This window comes from Amblyomma mixtum, chromosome 1 (assembly GCF_055824585.1).
Source record: "Amblyomma mixtum isolate Tamu chromosome 1, ASM5582458v1, whole genome shotgun sequence".
Lineage (NCBI taxonomy): Eukaryota > Metazoa > Arthropoda > Arachnida > Ixodida > Ixodidae > Amblyomma > Amblyomma mixtum.
The window spans coordinates 9,753,420-9,777,984 of NC_143012.1; the positions used below are offsets into that span (position 1 = coordinate 9,753,420).

At 52.3% G+C, this 24,565-nt stretch overlaps 1 protein-coding gene and 1 long non-coding RNA gene across 2 annotated transcripts in view; both read left to right on the forward strand.

Annotated features, from left to right (window-relative positions):
* Positions 1-2,545: 2,545 nt before the first annotated feature.
* Positions 2,546-24,565, forward strand: part of LOC149365417 (ephrin-B3-like) — a 316,084-nt gene continuing 294,064 nt past the window's right edge. The window contains exon 1 of the mRNA XM_089542469.1: positions 2,546-3,543. Within this exon, the coding sequence (XP_089398595.1) occupies positions 3,437-3,543 (107 nt within the window). The 5' untranslated portion in view covers positions 2,546-3,436. The remainder of the gene's footprint in view (positions 3,544-24,565) is intronic.
* On the forward strand, positions 10,078-11,008 carry LOC149365418 (uncharacterized). The gene is made up of 2 exons (XR_016291574.1): positions 10,078-10,157; positions 10,830-11,008. It is a non-coding gene; the product is annotated as an uncharacterized LOC149365418 (long non-coding RNA).

Below are 24,565 nucleotides of genomic sequence, written 5' to 3' on the forward strand. Positions count from 1 at the left end.
CCTTTTGCAGCACCTAAACCGCAACGCACTCCTCGACGTTAGTTCCACCTCATTTTCTTTTTCTCTCTCTCTTCGACGTGGTCACCACGGAACACCGGGTGCTAAGCCGCTAAGCACGCTTGCTCAGTGGGAAAAGCCTCGCATTCTGCGCCTCCCCCTCTCCTTTGGTCAGTTTCCTGCTTTAGTTTGTGTCCCTGGTAGGGACCGGACAGGACAGGCTGTGTGGGGGATGCGGGGGGTCCGGTCCGTCCGACCACCGAACGGGTTCCGGAAACCAGCACCAGATGGCGCGTTCTAACCATGAACGATGAGCCATGGGTGACGGCCGTAATTGGCTTTTGCGCCCGCGTCTCTCTCTCTCCTCTCGCTCAAGCCCGCACGCATTCGCTCGCGCACGCGGAGCTCTCCCAAGCGCTAGTCACGTGACCCCACATCCCGCGAGCGACACAGTTGATCATTGTAACTGCGTCGGAATGGACTCGGCCGAGTCAGCCCGCTCGTGGCCGAGGATGATTTATGGGCTTGTGTTTCTTCGTCTGTCGGAGCCCGCGATAGACGATAAAAGCGAGCATTGTCGGATACGTTTGGAACGCCTGTGTGAAGAGTGGTAGGGTCACAGCCGAAACAAGGGAATTCCTGTGGGTTTTCTTTCTATGAACGTAGCTCGGACAGTAATGTGCGCACATTATGGACTTGTCACAATGTGCAGTCAGAAAATGAGGTTTTAAAATTTTTCTTTTGTGATTCAACCGCTGTTAAGACGCGTCACCTTTTGTGTCAGTGGGTCATCACGCGGGCAGGGTTCTAAAGCATTTGTTCAACTTAACCAAGCAGCCGTGCCAGCGCGACAATTATTTCTTTTTAATTGTACCAACACTAAAGTGGTATGCTCGCCTTCATTCCTAAAACTCTCGTTCGCAATGAGGGAAAGCAGTTGACACTGCAACCATCTCCCGACATTCCGTTTTATGGCGTATTATAGCGAGACAGCGAAGTGCAGTGCTGAGAGTTTCGGAGGATGCCGCCTATATGTACGGCATGCTGAGAAACAGCGCGCCCGAAATCTTGTTGCTGTGCAGTAGGTTCGAAGAGGCCCCTTTGTTGCATCACGCGCATAGAATTTATTGTGTTAACACATATGGAGCACAGTACTCCTGGGAGTAGTCTTTTAGCGAGCATATTATTCACCCTATCTTTGAATCGCAGCTCGGTGCAGCTGATACCTTGCGCAAACTTTAAATGCCTCAACAATGGCTGAATTTGGAGGCACAAAGCAAGAGCCCCTTTCTTTTTTATTAAACCCGGATGTTCTACCAATTATCATGATATAGACTTCACCGTATTTCTCCGAAGGCTGCTGTTCTACCGAAACATGCAGGCGAAGCGAACAATACTCAGCGAAACGGAAACTATCCGGTCTAGGTGTAGCGATATGGGCCTTGCTTTTGTTCGATGTTCAGTAGCATAGCCAAGAAGAATCGAACTCTGAGGCATAGCATAAGAAGTATAGCTGGGCAGAACGGAAAAAGGCTGTTTATGTCGATGTGTTATCAGTGGTTCCATATTGTGTCTAAAAGAGAGAGAAAAAAAAGGCACTCTAAAAACGAACACCTTTCTGCAGATAAACGTCGGATGCATCAAACAATGATCCAGTAGTAAAGAACCGCTTTGAAATGCACAGTCCATATATTTCGGAGAGACCAGACGCCGCCAGCGCCGAGGTATTGTGTCTGCAACGTGCCAGAGAAGAGCTTTTGAGAAACAACCACACTCCCGTTCTAAGACCGGCATCTCAGGAAAAGCATAAAACGACAATGCCGCTTCGTAAAGATGAAATAGGTAGGGTGGAAGACGGCCCCTAGATAACAACACAGCCGACGACTCCAGGAGAAACGAAACAAGCAGCAAGCAACCGGCGGCCGTTTTCTAAGGGCGACACACACGCAAAAAAGTAGTAAACCCGTCTCGGTTGCAATGCCGGAGGAACACGCGCCTTCTCCTTTCAAAACAAATCGGCTCAGTAAAAAACACTGCGCTCGCCCCGCCGTAGAGAGAAAGAGAGAAGAGAGGAACGAAGAAGAATAAGCGCGAAGAAGAGGCGAACTGGCGAGCAACACATCTCTCGCCAGGTAGAAGAGAATTCGCCGTTTCGGACGACACCCCACCCTCCTGTTGCACGCTGCCGGGGCCCCCGCTCCGGCCTTTTCTCTCTTGCCGCGCTCTCTCTCTTTCTCTCCGTTTTCCCGCACCTTCATTTCTCCAGTTTAGCGTTTTGCATTTGTCGACGTCGTCGCGTGCCGCGCGCGTATACCCGTGACGTCGTCTCCTTGTGCTCCCGCCTGCTCGCTCCGATTGGTCAAGCGCGAGTCCGCGCGCTGTCGACCTCTGGCGGCGCGAGCGGAACCGGTCCGTCCGCTCCCGAACCGGGCGTCAGTTGGCTTCCAAGCTGCAGCTGATACGCGGCCGACAGCGTTTCGAAGTCGGCGGCTGCGGCGGCGCGGGCCTTGTTTTCGTTGCGTTGCGCGCTCCCGGGAGCGCGCGGCCGGATACATTTTTTTTCTTCTTAACCTTGCAGTCTTTTCATCTATCCAGCGTCTCCACGACTTGTTGCGTTGTGTTCATCTGGAGTGGGGGTTGACGAAAGAAGTGCGCGCGAGTCATCGACGGGGTTGAGGAGAGAAACAGGGGTTGACGAAGTCGACTGTGCGTGCGCCCGTTTGTGTCTTGTGTTGTTACCGCGAACGTCGTTTTGTGTTTCGTCCCTGTGTTTTGTTTTTGAACGACTGCTACGACTCGACCAGGAGGAGAGAGAACAAGAGTTGACGACGCCGGACACCCGATGTTTCAGCAAGCTGCGTGATGCCGGAGTGCCGAGCGTGAAAGAAGTTCGGAAGAGTGACGCGACAAGTCCGGGATTTGTTCCGAGTCACCGGCGACGGCTACCATCGCACGCTGCAACGCAAACCGTGAGCGGCCGAAGAGGAATGCCGCCTTCTACTCCGAAGTGAATAGTTATCATCGCCCTCCACCTCGGAGTGAGAGGCCGCTGCTGGATCAAGCCGCCGCGATGGCTAGCGATACAAGGCACGACCGCGCAGCTCCGTACGCTCGTTGGTCGTGCGTCGCAGGCTGACACTAGTACCGCACTTAAAGCCGTGCTCGCGCGATTGCCGCAGCTTAAGACAAGCGCCGTGTGCTAGCTACTATCTTAACCCGGTCGCTTTTAGTTTTTTCCTGGTGTGTGCAAGTGCGCCATTGAATCGTGCGAAGAAGAAATCTGCGCGTCGCGACATTGGCAAACTACACACCGACGGTTTCTCTGTTGTTAACTTCCCCGTCGGGATTTTGAGGCTTCTGTGAGAACGACGCCGGCGGAGAGGTCGGTCCCTGGGCGGAGCTGCACCCGAACCGGCCACCGCCACGAACCGTCATCACCATGCCTTGGATCCTGCTGTTTTTCGTGTTGGCGATTATTGAAGCACTACCGGTGGATGTATCCTGCGTACGGCTGGCGGATATTTACTGGAATGCCACGAATCCAATGTGAGTGCCTGCCCATTGCTTTTCTACAACTTCTTTCTTTGATTGTCACTTCATCTTTAACAATGTTTCTCGATGTGACTCTGTATACAGATAGCGCGGCTGTATCAGAAGGAAGATACACGACAGGATTCACTTCGACCTTTTGTCGAAGTTTTCGCTGCTTTGGCATTGGGAATTTTCTACACACTTAAGACACAAGTCAACTCATAAGGACCTTACTCCAAAGCAGCTGCTTGAAAACTTTAAACCAGCAGCAGAGAATAAACAGACACAAAGAAGAAACCAGACTTCGTCGAGCTGGTTTCTTCTTTGTGTCTGTTTCTTCTCTGCTGCTGGTTTAAAGTGATCATGCACCAACTAGCTCAACTATCCACCTTATTGCTGCTTGAAAAATTACATTAACTTTTGCTTTACATGACGCAAGAGGAAGTACAACCACGCGTTTATTCCAGACTCTCTCATCTGGAAAGTTGCGTTCTCTGTTAAGCCACAGAGATTGTCAGTGAAAGCGCACTAAGTATGTCGTCGTGGACCGGTGTTCCAGATAATTAATGCGCCTTGAAGGGGACTGCATCCTTCTGAAGGCGTTGATATATACGGCACAATGTAGCCGTTATTCGTTTCGTGCAAATCGATTACGTTCTCCTGTCCTCTGTGTTCGGGAAACTGTTTCAACGGCTGCTTGGCTTCGTTCGAATCGCGTCTGGTTTCCTACGTAAGTGATTTTTTCACTGGGTGCGCTGATTGTATATAGTAATTGGAGTTTGACACGATGATAGTTCTGTGCTCTAGCATTGCGGCGTTTGCTGCCGACTGTGTATGTGACGAGTCGCGTGTGGTCGGTCTTGTCGATTGCAACCACTGCTTTCACGTCACTTTGTTTTGATAGGCCAGATGATGCGATCGCTCTTACCAGTCATTGTTATGCGACACGCAACGTGCGGTTGGGGTTCGCGGCAGCGTCACTGTTTCAGCACGAGATGGATATCACGGTGGAGCGGGGTGATGTGCTGAATTCATTTTGCTGTAAGAGATAGTAGTAGCAGGCTTTCTATGCCTGAATATATCGAAGACATCCATAGCCAAGAGGGAATTGCGATTTCAAATCGGCTTCAGTGTAGGCATTACTGTTGCTCAGGAAAGCCAGGCAGCTTTTTAAAATTATTTTTCAAAGTTGGACGCGTTATGTCAACGACTGGTATATCCGAGTGTAGTACTGAGAAGACGCAAGTATGTTTCAGCTCCCTCGGCTTCGAGATATCTTTCGAGGGTCGTTCCAAGCTGTCGCCTGCTCGAAACGGCCGTCACGATCCCGAGTGGTTTGGATTAGGTAGTTGTTCGGGAGGCCTTTGTTGGGTGAGCGTAGACATCTGCATGTAAAACGGAAACGGAGACCATAGAACACTTGGTTCTGAGGTGCGCAGAACTCCGCCCAGCCCTCCCAGAGGGGACAGCAACGACCATAGAGATAGCGCTGGGATTTACTGGGGAGGACGGGCGAGTGGATGGGAAAAGCGTGACATTGACGAAGGGGAGGTTGGAGGATTGGTGGCGGAAATCAAGGGAGGCGTGAATTTCGAGGGTAAAAGGATAGACAGATTAGATATTGTAAGAGCGAAAGGGAAAAGAAAATTAAATTAACAATGGGGGAAGTATAGGCTAGGTGGCGAAAGCTACCGCCCGGTACAAAGGGTAAAGCCATTATCATCCATCCATCCATCCGGATTGAGTGAAAATGCCAGCCCTCCTTCACTTTCTATCATTTCGTTTGACGTTTCTGTCTGAATGGCAGTTTTGGTTCAGCGGTTGAATGAAAACTTTCATTCGGTCTCTTTCTTTGTCACAGAATAGTTACTGAACCCTTTTTCTACGTCTTATGTAAGTCGCCTATCTCACGTCACCTACTGTGGTTCGCCTCTGTCATTCCTATGGTGTGAGGCTGTATTTGGCGGAGTTTATTTCACTGTGTAGGTGAAACGCGTGATCTTATGCATTATAGTAATTCAAAAGCCGTCCCGTTCTAAAACGTATTATCTGTCACAATGGCTAGGCAATACTATATTTTTTTTTTTATCTGCTCACACTACATTATACAAGTAAAGAAAAAGCGGCTTTTCCCTGTACAGGAACCCCCTTCCAGCCGCTCCCTGCATTTTCATGCTAGCAGGTTCATAAGAATCAGCCGACGCCATAGTCTGGAAGGTGGTCCTTTGACAGGAAAAAGCCGCCTTTACCTTGACTTGTATCCGACTATAGCAGCGGATTGCCCTCGTTCGTGCCTTCTTTCGTGCACTCTGTTCCCAACACTACGTTGAGGACGTCATCATACGTGTATTTGCAATGTGTGCACGCTGCCTGTTCTTCTGAGGTCCTTGAAAGTTCCTGGGATGCTCCACGCGTTCTGTAGCCTGTTGAATGTTGTAACAGATTGTCGACCGGGTTGGAAAACGACACCAGAAAAACGTAACATTGTTTTATCCGTTGTGGCCCACGGAGTGCGAGACTTAGCTTCAGTTTTATTCACCGCTTTCTCATGAATATATATATATATATATATATATATATATATATATATATATATATATATATATATATATATATATATATATATATATATATATATATATATATATATGTTCCAAAGTTTCATTGTTCTAAAATGGAAGAGGAAGGGGGGGGGGGGCATTGTCGCAAGTGAAAACTTCGCTACACGTAAAGGTAACACCCCTCTTGCCTTCACTTGTAAAGGTTCTCGTGGTGACCTGTGGCCGCAACCCTCACCTATGGAGCCGACGTCGGAGAGCACTTCCGCAGAGCCGGAGCGCCTGGCTTGATACAATTGATTGCAAAAGTGGCTAGGCAGCGTACACAACTGTACACAGACGAGGGGTGCGCGGTAGCGATTCGAAGCGGCGCGCATATTTGCTCGTTCGCGCCTGCTCGGAGCCCAACTCGTTTTGTCCGAAACCGTCGACCCGAACCGGCGGGCGTCATGTGGAGTCGGCGAGGGAAGAGGAGGTACCGAATCGGCGGCGGCCGTGTGTGCTCGCTTCTCCTGGTCCGGCAGGAGGGGTCAGTCTCTCTCGGCGCTCGTCACGCCCTTTGGGAAGCTGCCGGCTCGTCGTAGTCGTTGTTGCTGCTGCTGCTGCTGCTCCCGCTGTTCTTGTTGTTGTTGTTGTTGTTGCCGTGTCGGCCGCAGTATCTCTCCCTTTCCCGCCGCGACCTGCGGGGCTGGCTTGGGAGCGTGTGCCGGTCGCCGCCAGGTGGCGAGGAGGAAGAGGGGAGGGGGAGTGCCGCAGCTTCAGCGGTGCCGCCGCCGCGCGTTCTTCGTTTCGGCTTCTTCTTGTCCGTTGTAATTAGACGAGCAAGCGCCCCGGCGGACGTTCCGGCCTAATCGTATCGGACGCTCTCCCCCCCCTCCCCCCACTCTCTTTCTCTTTACCCGCACTGTCTTCTCCCCTTCTGCTTCCTCGCTGGGCCAGTGCAGCGTGACCATCCATGCCAGTTCCGCGCACCCGCCGCGAATATGTAGCTGCTCTCCTGCGAGCCGAGAAAACTTAATAAATGCGGCGAGTCGTTGGCGTCCCCTTAGCAGGCACGCGCGGCGTTGTGGTCTAAGTGGATTTTGCGGTGTAGGTTTGGAGTCTGAGCTCCGAGTTGACCTCGACCGTGGTTGGAGGGAACAGGCAAAATGTTCCAGGAGACCAAACGCGCGGTGCCTGTTTCGTCCCGAGTTCGTTGTCCGCAGTGGGATATGCTCAGGCATCCATCTCTTGAGCGGCTCCGAGTACTTCGTCAGTGTTGCAAATGTCACGACAGTGAGCTATCCGTCGAACTTCCGAGCAATCGTAGTGCTGAGTGTTGGTACTTGGGCCCCAGGTAGGATGCTGAACCGCTGGTATGACGAATAGTTCAAACCGTTTCACTCTTGAATGAACAACTCAACCGCGCCGTGAGGGAAGTGGCGAAGGGCCACTTGAAGTGAAGGAAACAGTGCGAAGGCCACGTTTCAAAAGCACCGCACGTTGACTGATATGAAGCGTGCTTTGTTTTGATTATTTGGCGCCCTGCAGTTCATTTTTCCCAGAGAAGCGAGGCAGTTGAAGTGTGGTCTGCTATATAGTAAGTAATACGTGCGACAGGGGCTGGGACATTTTACCTTCAGTTCTTTTTGGCTCTCTGAACGTTTTTTTTGCAGTACGCAAGACGGGTAATTAATTCTTCTTGCGGAGTGTCATTCTAGTGGTTGCGATAGAAAGTGGTCAGGCTACATGCTTTCAAGCGCTTCACGAGCTCTGGTACTCGGGGAATACGCGAGTAGATTTAGGCACAGGGATGTTGCGGGGACTCAACCTTCATCGCACGAAGGGCTAGAAACAGATGTGCTGTGCAGTTGAACTTCGTTATGACGAAGCTGAATGGGCCTGGTGATTACTTCGTTATAGCCGTAGCTTCGTTATAGAGCGTGTTGACCGAGCTTCCGAGGAGAATCGTCATTCCTTCGTTATGTTCATTATTTCATTATTACTATTTATTACTGTAGTATTTCGATCCCGTCCAAAGGCACTGATATAAGCTGGGCTTGGTAGCGCGCTAGTCAATCACTCATGCGAGACTTGGCTACTGGGCAGTTGATAGCGGCGATCTGAATTTAATGGCACAAGAGTATCTGGAGTTTGACTTAGCATGGCTGGCTCGTTTCTGGTCTGCACGAAGTTGAGGCGGGGTCGAAGACCCATTCTTCCAATCATTTCACTCCGGAGAAGCCGAGCACGAAGCCGGGGCAACTCGTGTACCCATTGAAAAACCGTTTGGTGCCGTGGGGTACGAGGGTTCGAACTCTGCACTTCCCGCATACGGGCTACTCGACCGACAGTAACCGTTTGTAGTGTTTTCCCAGCATTCCGGGCACCGTGACAGCCGTTCTTTCATTAGTGTCGGGTGGCGTGTCAACGCAAACAGGCAGTGTTGTTTGCACTTATCCCTTCCGAAGTAAAAAGGTTGGCTCGTCACGGTACCTGCTCGCAGAATGCACTGGTGCGACCTAGCGCTGCACCGGAGTAATTGAGTGGAGCGTTATCTGCGCACTGCGCGGCTCTTTCGATGATTACAACCGCGCCCTTTTGCGTGAGAGAAGGAAACGGGACAAGAACCCTTATGAAAATGGGTTTTGACTTTCTGGTTTGGTCTTTATGTTTTCCTAATGAGGAACAAGGAACTCAACAGAAACGCAATACCTCATGTGTTTTAGCATCAGTCTAAAACCAGACTTTCAATTGGCATTTCACACACTTTTTTCTTGTTGGGAAAATCTAAGAATTTTCTTTTGAGTTGCTAATGTGTAAACACAGGATGTGAAAAGTCAACAGAAAGTCCGATGTGTTTTCCCCATCATGTATGAGAGCACTGGGTATTTCAACATGTGAAAGCTGAGCAGTTCAATACGGAAAGGAACTTAGCAACGATTACTGCATGCAATGCATGTGCATCGCTATTACTGCTTGACGATTTCTGGAGCATGTACGTACTTAAGAAAGCATATGTCACTACATATGATTTTAAAAACAGTTAATGTCGCGCATATGCTGGTCACGACAGTATGAGGCATTCCTTGGTCCCGACAGTATGAGGTATTAAAGGCTTTTGCCTTAAAATACGCCCGTGTGCTGTGCGATGTCAGTGCATGCACGTTAATAATCCCCAGGTGGTCGGAATTATTCGGGAAACCTCCACTACGGCACCTCTTTCTCTCTTTCTTATTTCGCTTAAGGCGCGGTTCAGGGGACCGACTCTCTCCTTTTTACTATATTTTTACTTCTAAAGGCTACGTTTCAACGTTGTCGCCGGACGCCCCCTCGGCAGTTTTTTTTTCCTCCTCGGCGGTAGCAACCTCCATGACGTGAGGGGGGGGGGCACGGTCGCTGCCCTGCGCATCCAAGCCACAAGCATCCAAAGCGGTCCAAGGAACCGGTCTGGCGCTCCCCCACCGCCTTTCTTCCCCTAGCAGCCATTCTTCTCCCTCTGAGAGCCTCCTCGGTACGGTGCATGTTTTGCCCATCAAACCAGAAACACGTGCGCTGATGACGTAGGACGGGAGAGGTCTATTCGGAGTGGCGCCGCGCGAGGGTTGCGAGCGTTTTGAGGGACGGCGTTGAGTCTCTTTGTGAATCACGTAGTAACCACGCGGGCAGCAAATATTCGTGTGCCTATTTTTGAGTTGCTTCGTGCACTAAAAGTGTAACATGACTCGCATATTAGTAAAGTGGACGAGCGAACGCAAATGGGACGTGTACCCGGTGTGCTCTCTAGTCGACGCCAACCTCGGGATGCGTCTCCTCACGGAGCCGAACGCCATCAACGATCTGCGCGGCAAAATAACGGACGTTTTGTGGAAGACTGGTGAGCCGCCCTCATCAGCGGAACTGTTATACTTCGGTAAGTGTCATTAGTCACGAAATCATTTGTGCGTACGGGGGTTGGGGTTATTATGCGCATAATCTGGAAATTATACTGCACAGGTACGGAAAAAAAAATGGAGCGGCGCCGGGGCAAGCTGGCAGCGGAATGGCAAATGAAGAACTGTTCGAATTTCGTCGCACCTGAAGATAACTTGGGTATGTGCCTTTAGTAATGATAGCGTGTGTGACCCCTGGGCGTGTATTGTGCGATTATATGGAAATTGTGCACTCAGGCGAGCGGACGAACGTCGCGACGGCGGGTCCCGCCGCGCCTGCGGAGGACTTCGGTATGTACTAGGATTTGAAGCGCAGTCCTCTCGCACATGAGGCAGCTACTCTACCTCTATGCCATCGCTGCAAAGGGTGCACTGCTTATAATGTAATAGTTTTTGGCTCACTGAATGTATCAGTTGTGATAGGATTAGCCCTGCTAACTTGCAGTAAACTGGAATGGTGGGAATATTCTTCAGTGAAGCTGAATGTGTAGTGCTGAAATTCTACCCTTGTTGGATGTTTGGGTTATAAAGCTGGTTTATGGGAAACTCCAAATTCTTGTACAACGTATACTTTGGTTGTTAGCACTTTACAAACTGTCATCTTCACTGCTTTGGCCATTCATGGTTGTAGTACAGATATGCTGAGAGGCCATATATTAATGTCCTATGCATGCATGCATGCACGCCTAGTAAGAATGAGCAGATAAGACAGGTTTCTTTGCCCTTTTCGAAGGATCATGGGCTTCGTTTTCATGTGCTTGAAATTTATAAGTTCTGTTTATTGCAGTACTACACGCAGTAATAAAAACCGACTTCTTCTGGTGTTTTTCAGGGTACACCTGTGCCCACTTTGAAACAACAACACTTCATTTGAAGAACAGCCTGTCTTCTATGCTGTGCAGGGAAATAAAGTGAGTTTATTTCCTTGCACAGCGTACAAGACAGGCTGCTGTATGCACGGCATTGAAGACTGGCTGCAGCTTATTGGAAATAAAAGTACACTTTCCCAAATATTCAACGTCTGTTCCTGCCTTGCATCTGCATAAAAATATCGTCACCAACTGCTTGTAGTGTCAGCATCCGGAAACCAAAAAAATACACACAGCTGATTTTCTGGTGAAAAGCACCAGACACTCATTGGCCGGTATCCATTAAGAACTCAGAAGAAATTCTCACATCAAATGCCAACCAGAAAAACGGCGGCGAACCTTCTTTAGAAACGCAGAAGAAACTCAGAAGAAAATTCATTACAAACTCTCAAGACATTCTGGTGACTCTGTTGTGAAAGAGCAACAGCTTCTCATCAGACACACAATCAAAATTTTCTTAAGGGAAGACTGAAGCACTTACGCTACTGAGCGCTGTGACCAATGCGCGGCGTAATTAATCAATTAGAGAGGGAGAGAGTCGCGTTGATTACGAGAACGATGCCCTTTAAGCGGGCTCTCGCCGCGGCCTCGAGCGCTGTCTTCTGTCCAGGCGTAGATTGTATCGCGGTCTGATTGCCGCTGGCACGGGTTATGTCCGCGCTCCGGTATTCCGTCATGCCGCGGGCCGACGAGGACGCGGGCGTTATCAGCGTGCGAAAACTGGCCTCAATTAAGCAAAACCAACCGGCCGACGGCGGCGACAGTTCGCGACGAAGGTTCGGCTGTTAGTTTTCTGCTTCCTACTGTTCGAAGCACATATGGCGACTGTTATTTTTTGTTTTGGTCTTTCTGCTGCAAGGCGTGGATTTGAGCTGCCTCCCCGGGACAGCATATTTTCAATGTCGAAGTGAACGGTATATCGGAGGAGCGTTTCCGGCGGCTTCTTCTGAGATATACATATTCACGAAAGCGGCCATTGAGCACATTTAGGACAGAAAAGCCGTCACGACAAGTCCTCCAGCCCTGTTTAACGTTTTTCTGAAGTGTCACGTTACGGCGGACGAGTTGTCGCTCGCATGTGTTCTCTCTTTTATCGTCCTGTTTTTTAGCCCCATATCTTGTTCGCGGAAGCATTTTCCGCCAGTTTCTCAGAAAGCAAGTCGTGCTTGTTCCAGTAGCAAGTAGCCATCCCGATTGCAATCAATTTCCGAAGCATTTGCCGTCAGTGGTTTAGCGCAACTGGGGCATTGATGGCACTGTTGTCCTCTAGCCTTTCTTGTTTCGTTCTTTGACACCATCCGCGATCGAAGTGTGGAGTTGCGCATGAATTGAGGGAGATTTAGCACAGCGCGTTCCGCTTCCGCGACGAGCCAGTGCGCATGCGCAGATTACCACCAGGACGCCAGATGGCGCTAGTGCCGGCTGGCTGCACGCACGCCTGTCACATCGTGATCAGTCAGCGTTTGCGCACTGGCGGCACGAGGAAACGGGGCGCGCTGTCTTAAATTTCTCGTGTGGAATTCAGCAGTCTAACTTTTCGTGTGGCCGATTCAGTGCCACGTTTTATCGTCGCCAGTGAGGTGTGTAGCCTATATTCAGTCTTGAACCGGCGGTCTTCTTGAGCCAAAGCAAGCAAATAATCGAACCGTACATGTTTACTTTTTGCTCGACCATTGCGGCTCCCAACCACACGTGATAACCGTCTTTATAAGAAGCTAAAGTTGGACATATTCGCCAATACTTGAGCGATTTTTCCGCGTTATTTTTTTCTATTTCCTCGCTCTTTCCCGCACATCTGTCTAACTTGGTCCATCACAATTATTTCGGAGCCCTCCACCACTTGCAAAAGTTTTGCAGGCTAGTTGCTGACACGTTCTGTCCTGCCAACTTTGTTCTTGCATGTGCTGTCCTTCCTTAAAACGAGTTCCCCCCAATACGGCAGTTCTTTCTTTCTTTCACTCCCACCTTTCACCCTTCCTTCACGGCGCGGTTGACATGACCACCGAGAAGCGAGGAGGTACTGCGCCTTTAATTTCTTCAAATATATTTTCGTTTGTATCTGATCTGGTCCGAAACGATCTGACGGACGGCGTCTTGTGTGTCTCGTAGGAAGCAGCGGCGAACTTCATCGTCACCGCCGGGGAACAGTAGGGGTTAACTTTTAATAATAGTAAAAGCAAGGAAAAGATCTGTACGAGCCCCGGCATCTGGCATCGCTACGGGACGCACCTGAGCTGGGGCAGCGAAAATAAAGGGGTAGCAGGCAGACTGGAGAAATGAAAAAGGTGAGAGGACAGGCAGAAAGGATAGGGGAAGAGAAGTACAGTATACAAGTATTCTATTTACACTATAACATATGTACAGGTCGGGCGCGTGGGATGTCCATAATCAAGGAGGCTGCCGGATCTGAGGGTTCACTAAAATGCCGCTGAAATCAGGCTCGCGCAAGTCATCCAAATGCACTAGCGAGGCAGCAGCGGTACCGGCACATATACTGCAGTCGAATCAAGGCGGGCAAGCTGTCTTGCCACTCACTGCGGGCGTCGGGATAGTGCTCGGAGCTCACTGGATTCCACTTTTACTTTGCTTCTTTTTTGTTTTAGCCTAAGGTGCGTGTTAGCAGCAGTCGTTGCGAGGTGTGTGTCGTCGTCGCGGTGGTGTGGCATCGTTCGGAATGCGGCCGGCGGCGGCGGCGCGTTTTCTAATTAGGCGGCGCTAAAAGTCCCGCGTTCCTCGCGCGAAGCACTTTGGGCGGCGCGCATAACACCGGTTTGAGCAGCCGCACGGCTTCGCCCGGCGCGCGCACGTGTGCGGCGTCCGGGGGTCGTCTCTTCGGCGGCAGAGATCAAAGCGCGCGCGCCGCCCGCATATTTCCGCCGCCACGTCTGGTTGAACGACGCGGCGGGGAAGACCGAGGCTTCTTCTTCTTCGGAGGGGAGTGGCGTTTGCCCCCTCTGAGGTGCTCGCAAGGTGGAAGGAAGCGAGGGAGGGGCGCTGGCTACGGGTGGAAGGTTCTGGGAGGTGTTTGGTGGAAGGCCGAGGGGGAAGAAGATGGTCGATCTAGCGGCTGATATGCTAAAGCGAGCAAGAAATATGGCGCCCATATCCGACGCGCCGCTGCCGTGGGGGAGAGCGTTTCTGCTTTTTGCTGCCTACAGTGCTGGGTGGAGAGAAAGCGAGAGGGACGGGGCTCATGCCGGCGGGACCCCGGTTGGATCACGTAAGAGATAACCAAGTGCTGTCCCTTTGGTTTAGCCGCTCTGAGCGCTTGTGAACGGCTCGAGTTTGTGCCGAGGGGCCTATTCGGTTGAGCGTTAGTGCTTTGGAAAAAAAGCGGAAAGGGGTTTCCGCCCTTGGGTGAAAGTGCGGATGTATATCTCTCTCAAGCTCAGGAGCGAGCGGCCTGGCTCTCTTCCGCGCGGCTTTTAAAAGCAGTGCGGGTGTATTGGAGGAAGAAGATAGATCTTGCTCCGGATACGCTCAGTCCTGGACTGGGGCCTGTGAACCCACCTGTGCTCGCGCAACGAATGAGTCTGGAGTGGAAGCGGCGCCGTTTCAACCATTCTGTCGTCGTGTTTCGGAAGCACTAGGCGGCTAGACGAGTTAAAACGAACCTGTCTGAAAATTGGTTTTGAGCAAAGGAAAGGGCACTGTTCTAGGTTCAACCGCGCATTGAGGAACGGGATGGAGGAGGGAGTGAAAGGAGTAAGACAAGTAAAGTTGTCGTACTGGAGGGCCCAGGAAACTTTAGAGTTTCCTGGGTAACTTTACAGTTTCGCCTCCATGAAACGTGTCCGCCGCGGCCGGTGGTCAGCCCTGGTTCACCGGCTTAGCAATCGAGTGCGCTAACCACTGAGCCACCGGGCCGGGTGAAACGTCTCTGCGCTGATTCCTTTGCGCAAAGCATTGGAGCATTCTCTCCGTCATGGCGCCTTTGAGCTTACATTCGAACTGTGGCAGTTCTTCCTTGACTTACCATACGTGAGTGATGCAGGGGCTGTGTCGTTCGGCTGCTGAGCCGGGAGGTCAAATCCCGGCCCTGTAGCGGCGGCCTTCCCTCACGGCACGGTTGAGGTGTGCCCCAGAATCAAGAGTTACTCGGCATTCCTTTCCTTCTCTTCTCTGGCCCAGGCAATAAGTCAACCCGCTGCTCCTCACATGAGTTCACATCTGGATGACGTGGAAAATAATGTGCCAACAGGAACGGTACTTTTGTACTTTTGTCCCTCGCTAGGGTTAATGTTGCACCTACCGCGAATCGTTTCAAAAATCCGCTGTGACGCGACAGTCGATGTTCCAACTGACAGATAGCGGCGCGATCGTTCCTGCCCAGCGGAGGAACGCATGTTTTCCTCATCGAGTGGTTACGTCAGGTCGGGTATCCTTTGATCAGGACAGCGAACAGAAAATAAAACGCTAACGACGTATCAAACTTGGCCATGTCACCGGAGTCGCTGTCGCGGTGGTTCTGGCAGATGGGGGGGGGGGGGGGGGGGGGGGGGGGGTATATCGGTTCTCTCTACGCCGTTCTCTTCCTCGCGGTGTTCACAGTGGTCAGTCGCCGGACGTCGGCCTTCGTTTGCGGCTACTTCTCTTTCTTTTCATCCGGCTTTCCTTCGTTTCTTCACTTCTTTCTCTCCTGCGTACACTTTGTTTTGTTCATTCTCTCGTCCACCGCGGCCGGGCAACGTCGCCGTCCGTGTCAGCCACCGTTATTATACGCCAAGAAACGGGGACGGCATTGGCACGTCCAGCGCGAGAAGCGTCGTCTCCGCGTCCCGGACGCGTCTCTCCGGGAGGCGAGCGCGGCGTCGTGACGGCCCGGCCGTAACTCACAGGTCTGCCCTATACCGCACTCGACTTGACGAGGCAGTCGTCACGGCCGCATTTGCACGAACCCTGACTATTGAGCGCGCACGCGACTCGATAGTGGCGCGACTGGCCACTGCGGCTGGCTGTCGTACTTTTCTGATGTAGTATACGGAGGGACGGACGTCCGAGGCCGTTGTGAGCCTGAGAGCCTGACGTCAGCTTTAGCGCGAGGGGCGAACGGGGTTGACGAGCTATGTGACGGAGGAGGCTGCTTGCGATATCAGCCTTTCTTCCGAGGAAAGTCAAGCGGTGTTCGAAGCTCCGGCTCTCTGCTTTGTCGAGGCGGCTAAACCCGCCGCGGTGGCCCGGAGGCTGACATTTAATTCTGTTCTTGCTGCTGTTGCAGAGGTCATAGGTTAGATTCCCGGCTGTCGAATTTGGCGAAGGGACGCTGCAACACTGCTCATGTAGTAGCGTGACATCGGTGCACTGTGAAAGGAACCCATTGTGGTCGAATTGAACAGGTTTAGCATCGCCGTGCAGTGCACACGGCAACTGCCGTTTGACAGTTGTGGTTAGGCAAGCCTGATAATTGTAGCAGCGGCATAGCGTTCCCTTATTTGCTGTAGGGTTGTGCCATTGATAGTGGTAACAAGTACGGCTTCTTATCATCGCGAGTTGATATATAACATCGGAGGTAATCAAGGGATGAATCTGAGACTTTCAGCGATGTCTGCAGCCCGTGATGGGAACGCCACCTTGCTGTGATGCTGGTGTTAGAAGCTTGCGCCTGAGCTTGCACTTGGGGATGCGGCTGGGCTCCGCATGAAGTTCTGTACATCAGGTAATGTTACAGCGAGGCGAAATCATTCCTGCTCTGTCTCGTGATATCAAATTTTTAACATCTTGGTCTAACTTTCCAGAAATCTGCTACCATCTCCTCGCATTTATTCGTGTACCCTAATCAGCTCCTAATCATGTAATGTCACGCTGCAGCCTTGAGCAAGGTCTTGCCTCGAGAAACGCCCCACTGCTGCGGAGTCGGGGAGCGGCGCCGCGCGAAAGTCGTTCGGCGTCCCCCAGCCCGTCTTGACACCCGCTCGGCCCCTGGATTGGATTGGGTAGCCATTCGACTGGTCGTCGTCGTCCGCCGATTGTTTATGGCTTTTCCGTGTTGTCCGTTTGCGCCCCGGCGGTGGTGGATCGAGCGAAAGGTGTAGTGTGGGAGAGGGAGAGTCGACGTATGCGTGTTTCCCTCTCTCCACCGGCGGCCAAAGGCTTGGCTTCCCCCTCCTCCGAAGAAGAGGTGCAGGGATGCTCCTCTTCGTCGTGGCAGCAGCAGCATCTACGAACCTCCACCTTCCCCTCCCAGTGCTGCGGGTTTGAGTGAGTGGCCCTTCTGCCTCCCTCCCGCGGCGGGTGCAAGGACCTTGTGTAGCGAGAGGTGGAAGAGGGGAAGGGGACAGCCTCTTCGGAACGAGGAGAGGAAGAAAGGAGGTGCCCATTGGTCATTCCTCCTCTCCCCGCGTACGGCGCTGCGCGTGCTGTCTCTCTCCCGCTCCCGGCACCCTCGCTCCTCCGCCTCGGCGTCATCGTCGTCGCCGTTGCGACTGAGTCCGATGCTGCTGCCGGTTCGTCGTGCCGCAGTCGTTGCCGAATCCTCATGCCGCTCTCTCTGTTCTGCTTTCCTGCCTGGTGCGGCTGCTGCCGGTGGTGGTGGTGGTTCTTCCGCGCCGCATTTGTCTTTGGCTACTTGGCTGTTTTCTTCCGTCCGCGGCTACCGGCGCTGCGGGTGCTTGGGTGAAAGAGGAAGGGGGGTTGGGCAGCAGCGTACCTTCGCCGCCGCTCCGACGGTCGCTCTGCGCGCGGTTCGTCCGAGTCGTTCTCCCGCGGTTGTTGTTACATGCCCGCGTTGGTCGGTTCAGTTTTTAATTTCCTTTTCGCTGCCCTGTCGCCGAGCCTGTTCTGGGTCGGCGGAGCCGTCGAGTGGCCAGGCTGGCTGGACTGCTCAGAGCATGGCTCAGAGTGAGCAAGTTCCGGCTGCTGTCGCTGCCCATGTTGTGCCTGTTTGTTTGTTTGCTTTTGTTTTCAGGGTGCGTAGCTTCTTTTCGCGGCGTGGTCGGGCCCCTCGCAGAGGTGGGACAGGGCTTTCGAGAGATCATGAGCTTAACGCGGCCGCCCTTTTGGGTCCGAGCCGGACAGCTTTCGGATGGCTGCCGCTCCGTGTGTTTTTGTTCATTCATTGTTGTCGCGAAGCTGGCGGTTCTGAAACGAATTTTCCAGGGCGGCGCTGGACACAACGGGAAGCCAAGCTCTGTCGAGAGAGGAACCTTGGGTGACGCATTATGGTGCACCATTTGCTTCTCTTAGCTATGGTCACGTGGCTTTTCGACAATAAGTACACGCCTTTGTGCAGAAGTCAATCTGCATGCAAGAAAGGCACGGGGAGTGCGATATTTTGTTTTTATTCTTGGAATGTAATTGAATCATCGCGAAGCATTGTTGGAAATCATTGCTGCGACCCCCCCCCACACACACACACACACTTTTTCCCCATCTGAATTGGGCTGTTTACCACCTCAAAAGGATTCGCATTTTTCGTCTCGTCTATCGCTTCGTTTGGGCAATGCAGTCTTGGTGAGAGGGAATATGAATTGTAGGCCTGGAATGTTGATGCGAAGAGAATGCCGGTTGTGTGCCTTGCACTGGGAGTACAGGGACTGAGCGATAGGAAGAATGGTTTGTGAGGGTTTAACGTACGCCGTAGTGAAGGGCTCCGGAAATTTCGACCAACTGGGGCTCTTTAACGTGCACTGACATCGCACAGCTAGTACACGGGACTCGAGAATTAGCCTCCATCGGAATTCGACCGCCGCGGCCGAGATCGACCCCGCGTCTTTCGGGTCAGCAGCCGAGCGCCGTAACCACTGAGCCACCGCGGAGAGTCGACACTGTCGCAGCCTTTGTACGCACCAAGTAGAGAATCGCATAAGATGTCCTAATAACTCACAGTGATCGGTATACGCCTACGCGAGTACGTCTCCGCTGCGCTAAATGTATCTAGTACAGTTGGGTCCACAGCACAACGCTTGTCCCTCTGCATCAGACCTAAACTAGCTCGCATAGGAAAAAGTACATGCTCAGTGGTCTCATCACAACCAGGAAAGGAGGAGTGCCTGCTTGTGTGGGGCGTGGGTGAATACTAGGAAACTCGCTCGCAGAGTTGCACAAACGCATTAGGCAGTTGGTTAATTAGCCTGCTAACTACCCCCCCCCCCCTTCCTCCTTTAGCGTATTATGTCATCACTGAATGCCCTGCTCGCGAGTCATTCTCCGTTTCGCGAAAAGCCTTAACGGCAGCATAGCTACAGTGGCTATAGCTGACACAAGGTCGTCCATTTGTGCCCCTGCTACTCTTTTATCGCGGTGAAAAAAAGAAGTACATGCAGGCCTGTCTGCCTCTACCCGCGCGTTGCAAAAGACATATCCGTTCTGTCTGCTCTCCCTCCGCACGCGCCTTGCCCCGAGGGTCTCCTTAGACACCAATTCATCCTCGCACTCGGCCTCCCGCCACATGGCGGCGGAGCGGGTGAAAACATTCCTCTGTTTCCAGGCGGTCGGCGAGAAAGACTCGGGCGGCCTTCCTCAAAATGGATGATCCCCGCGCCCGCTGCCAAGGCTGCTGGTTGGTCGGCGAGGTGGTTTCCAGATGGCTGGGTGGGGGCGCGTCAGCAGTGGGTTGTGCGGAGGTTAATGCGCCGGCGTGTGGGAAGCGGATTGAAGGGGCAGTGCGCGAGTTGCTGCTTCTTTCTATCAGAACGACGATGACAGTGTACCCGTGCTGTGCGTCTTCTCGGAGTATTACAGACACGTCGTTTCCTCGGTCTTATTTGTTCGCTCTCTATCGGTTTCCCAGAGGGAGTTCTTTTGAGGGGTGGCCACCGTAGCTCTCTTGGTATAGCTGAAGCTCCGGCCCAAGACCCTTCTCTCAAGAACGAAGCGGCAAATGCCCCTCAAAGGACTCGCTCCAGCCAATAGCGTCGACTGTATGTTTCAAGATGTTGGGGCTTTGTAATCCTTTGTAAAGTTTGGTTAGTCCGTGTGTAATCCACTGCCACGCTAGCGTGACAGTGTAATAACGACGTGTTAACCGCCACGCCGTGAGAATCAGACGACGCCATTGGCTGGAGGGCTTCGTTTGAGGGGCATTAGCCGCTTCGTTCTTTAGTTGTATCCGATAATGTCACTCTCTTTCGCCCTTGTTTCAGTGTCGCTGCGCTTTTTGACACTAAAACAGTTCAGAGCTGTAGGAATTGGACGTGGCTTATGTTAGCTGAGAATGTGTGAACTACACTACCGGCTCAATAGAGCCGCCATTAGTTAGGGGCCTAGGTGCCCGTTCACTCATAACTAGACTGTCGGAAACGAAAACCCATACGCCGATTGGTTATGAACAGTTTATTGCTTACGAACAACGGTGCGATAAGCATACCCGGAACATCTCAAGGCTGCACAGTGCTCGCAGCGGGGTCCTGCTGGATCCGAATACAGTCAGGCCTATGACACGCGGCTCTATAAGGGTAGAGGGAGGGTCTTGCTTGAGACCTGTTCTTTTTCTCGATCCCGGCATCGCGGGGGTGTTCGAGATAAAAGAGACGCGAGAGCGAGATGGGATCCGCCGGGGAGGGGGAGGTGGCGTGGGCTTTGGTAAACAGTGGTGTGCGGCGTCCGACCGTCACCTTGCCACTTCGTCGTCTTCGGCGCTCCCCGACGTTTGCAGCTTTTCTCGCTTCAGGGTCGGCGTGTCTGTCTTTTGTCTCCCATAGGAGTGCGGTTCGGGGGCACAGGCGTGTCCTCTGTAGTCGGGTCGGGGCTGCTGCTTTCTTTGTTTTGTTGCAGCGGTAATGGACCCTGTGAATGGCGCCCGTGTTTCACGCGGCTGTCGTCTCTGTCGCCTGGAGACAGGGGATTGGATGGCGGTGCCACATAGAGGGGGTTTCTGCGGGCGTTCATTTCTGTCTTCTTAAGTCGGTGTCTCTGTCTGGCCTTGAGTCGATATCGCTGTCGCTCTGGACAATGCACATTTGAACAGCGAACACTAACTGGGTTTGGAGAGTCCGTCTCTTGCCGAACTCGGGGCTGTTGCACAACGAGGTGACTCATGACGAAGGCAATGCCCGATAGTGTATCGTCGCCTTAAAGGTCTTTGGAAGGTGTTCTTGCGTTCATGCATGAAGTGCGTTTCTGACGCACGTCTTCAAAGACAGTCTAGTTTGACTCGCTTGCTGCGGCCGAAACAGAATGGCTGTTAAAGTTTTCCTTATCGTAAGAATGTTTCATACCTCCCTAATCGCGCGGTATGGTGTGAGGCCGCAGGATGCGGATAGATGAGTGAATTAATTGTTTCTGATCGCCAGCGCAGCTACACTGCAAACCTTGCTGTCTGTGTATTTTTGCCTAAGGGACAAGTAAGCTTGGACGCGAGTCTTCCTCCCAAGTTCGAGCCCCTTAATATGGGCTTGATATTATGAGGACAAACGCTACGTTTGTATCTTGCAACTACTTCCATGAGTGGCGTAACTTGCTCTTCGCGCCGCACCTCAACTCTGTCGATGTTTGAGTGTCAGCGTGACGTGTTCACCCACACCAAAGGCGTTTTCCCTCTTTTCTACTCGGCTTAAGCACTGTGGCGGCATATCTCTGGGCGATTCGACTTCCGGATGAAGTAGAATTGCCTTCTACCAGGCGTTCAAAGGAATGTATTTTCGACGACGAAGTCGCTTTGTCGTAGCAGGCCGTTAGGACGGAATCACTCGGACTGCGTCGTAAAAGATACCCCTGACCTTCGGCGAGTGTCGATTTCACTTACATTCGTGTACTTTCTCCCGTCCATTACTCCCCGCTCCTAAACGTCTCTGGCGGCCGCGCGTAGTCGCATATTTCTCTGGGTCCCGTCGGCCCCTGCATTCGCTTCGTGCGGCCTAGACCTCTCAACCCTCACCCCCTCTTCCTCCTTCTCTCTGCAAGCCCCTGTATCAAAATGCGTGCGGCGACGCGCATTGCTGCGAGGGGAGAATAATAAAATGCGTCATAAAAAGGCAAGAAATGGGCGAACCCATTTCTACCAGGCGCCTCAGAATGCCTGTTCTTCTCTTCCCCTCCCCCTCACTCACTCTCTTGCTGACTCCCCTTGCGCCTACACAGCCGCCTCTGATGCTGCTTCTGCTGCAGCTCTACTACAAGCCGAGCTGCGTGCCACGTATCTTGTTCCGTGCAGTGCTTCTGGCGATGGGGACAGGCGTGCATTGAGACCAAAGTCTCCAAGGTGCTGCAGAACTTTAACATCGTTTCCTTTCAATGAACTGACCCTCGCATGACGTCGTGGGAGCTGCCATGGTGAAACGACTTTCGCGCAGTTTCTTTAAATCTGGCGATGATAAACGTATTGTGTAGGTAAACAATGCCTCCTCTTTTCGCCAAACTTTTCCTTCCATAGTCTTTAAAAACGGAGTACGTGGTGATGCCATTGGAGTGTATATAAACTAATGCAGTTTGTATGAGCGTGTTTTGCGTGAGACTATCGAATCTACCGTTTTTCTATGTATAGGACAAACACTTTTGTACAAGAGCACAACAATGACACCGTTTCATCACAGTGCGCATGCTTGCTTGCTTGTTTGAGCCTAGGAAATGTTAATCCACAATTATTCACGGGTATTTGGAAGCCAAGCACACTTAAATGGTGCACTGGAACATGAAAGGCATTGGCAACTCTGAAAAACCGCGCGCATCAGCGTGATCCTTGGTTCACTTGAGTAACGCGTGTGTAGCTAAGAGTGTTAATTCCTGCTTACCAGCGGCATGGAAGCCGTACAGAAAAGGACCGCCGCAGCTTCTGCTAAGGCGCACTGCACACAACTTTGCGAGTCGGTCCGAATATAAGCATTCGGTTTACGCGCATCTTAATGCCCAATGCGACGGGTCGTCCTCGTCGTTGGCGTCCAACCCCTCAGCAGCGGAGGACGACGCGAGAGGCGCCCGGCTCTCGCTGGCGGCCGGCCGTGAGTCGCATTCTTGATGTTGATGGACGTTATCTCTCCCTCCACCCCCCCTCGCTTTCCTTTTCCTGCCGCTGTCTTTTTGTCTTCTTTTTTGCTGTCTCCCACCAGACTCCGGAGTCGGTGCTAAGAAGCACGGACACACATTTCTCCCAATGCTATTCTTTATCCCTTTTATGTGTGATTATTCGTTTTCGGCGGCTTCGCGCAGAAGAAGCGCTCTGGCTGTTGCGATTCGCTGTTTTCGCTTCGCCTCGGCTGCTTACATCTCCATTCTGCGGCTTATATATATATCTCTCGTGTAGCTGCGTCTTATACATAGTGGATTGTGGTGGCGGTGGTAGGCCGCGCTGGCTTCCCGAGTTTGTTTTAAATATGCGCTGCCCGGAGGCATCGGGGCCCGCTGTCGACCGCGATGCTATCGCGGTCCAATGCATGCCGTTCGTCTCACTCAATTTGAAGCGATAGCCGGGCGTATCTGTGTATATAATATGTGCGTGTGTGCTTACTCCCCCCACCCCTATATACGTGTTCCGTGTTAAATGGATGTCGCCGGCGTCGACGGGCCGTCTCTTCGGGGGAGTGGGGAAAAAGAACTTTGTGGCTTTAGGAATGCAAATGCAGCCTAAAAGCCTCTCTTGTTGTTACCAGACGAACAAAACCGCAGCTTGCGATTTCTATTTGAAATATTGCCGGTTCATTCACAGACTGCCATGTTTGTAATGGCATAATTAATCTTAATGGACGTCGATGTGGCGGTCACTATTTACAGCTTTAGAACTTGATAGTGCACGTGAATATTTCAACAAAACATTCCCCATTCGTGACGCCGCGCATTGCTTTTGCTTTACTTGGACACCGCTTGTGCTTGTCTTCTGCAAGGGAGTAAGCAGAGGACATGCTTATATGCCCTTCGGAGAGAGGGACGTAAAGAAAAGGAGAGGAGAGCCCATACAAAGCTCAAACTGCCTGCAAACACAGTCCCGGGGCTTGCTTACTTCTGGCACAAGCAGCGGTCCAACGACTTTGTCCGCCAGTGTTGTCAGCTGGTGCTCCTGTTATCTAGACGCACGGTCAGGGTGCGCTGCTTTCGCTACGGGGGTAAACGCCCTGGGCCTCTTATACGGATTGGGAGGGGGGGGGGGGGATTTATCGTATTGCTTTCCAGAAAAGGCGGCACTTTCGCGGTCCCGTTAGCTTCTGTCATGGCTTCGGCCGATAAACAACAACGAGCGCCGCTTTGGAGAAGGCGCTCCTGACCTTGCTTCCCGTTAAAATAAGATTCGCTTTTCCGGGAAAACGAGCTTCTTTGTGGCCTGCCGCAAGGGCAGCATTGTGCCCCTGTAACCCCTGGTATCCCCTCTCCACCACAACCGGCCTCCGAGCTCCTCTGTACTCCTCCCTCCTTGTCTCAGTCATCCTATCCCCGGCCATAAGAGATTCTGGAAGCTGAAGCTCACAGCGCCGTATTGACGAGACTCGGCGCGTCTCCACGGCTTCCGTGGCGGCGGCTTCATCGCTGCGGGTATGCATTCGCAAATTCGTCCCCGATGGCTTGAAGTATGCCACCACTGGTGTCTGGGTTCGGCGGGAAGTGGTGTGTCGTCTAGTCGCTGGAGCTTCGTCGTAGAGGGGCTGTGGTGGTTGGCTCTGCTGGTTGGGGGAAGGCGGAGGAGGGGCGGGTGTCGCGAAGCTTGGTGCGGAACACACACACACGCACCAAGAGAGACGCCGGTTACAGGCTGGGTGGTGGCGGCGGGAGATATGAAGCCGCTAGTGGCGCCTTTTGTTGACGGCAGCGGCCCAAATTTACGAGTGGCCGTAAAAAG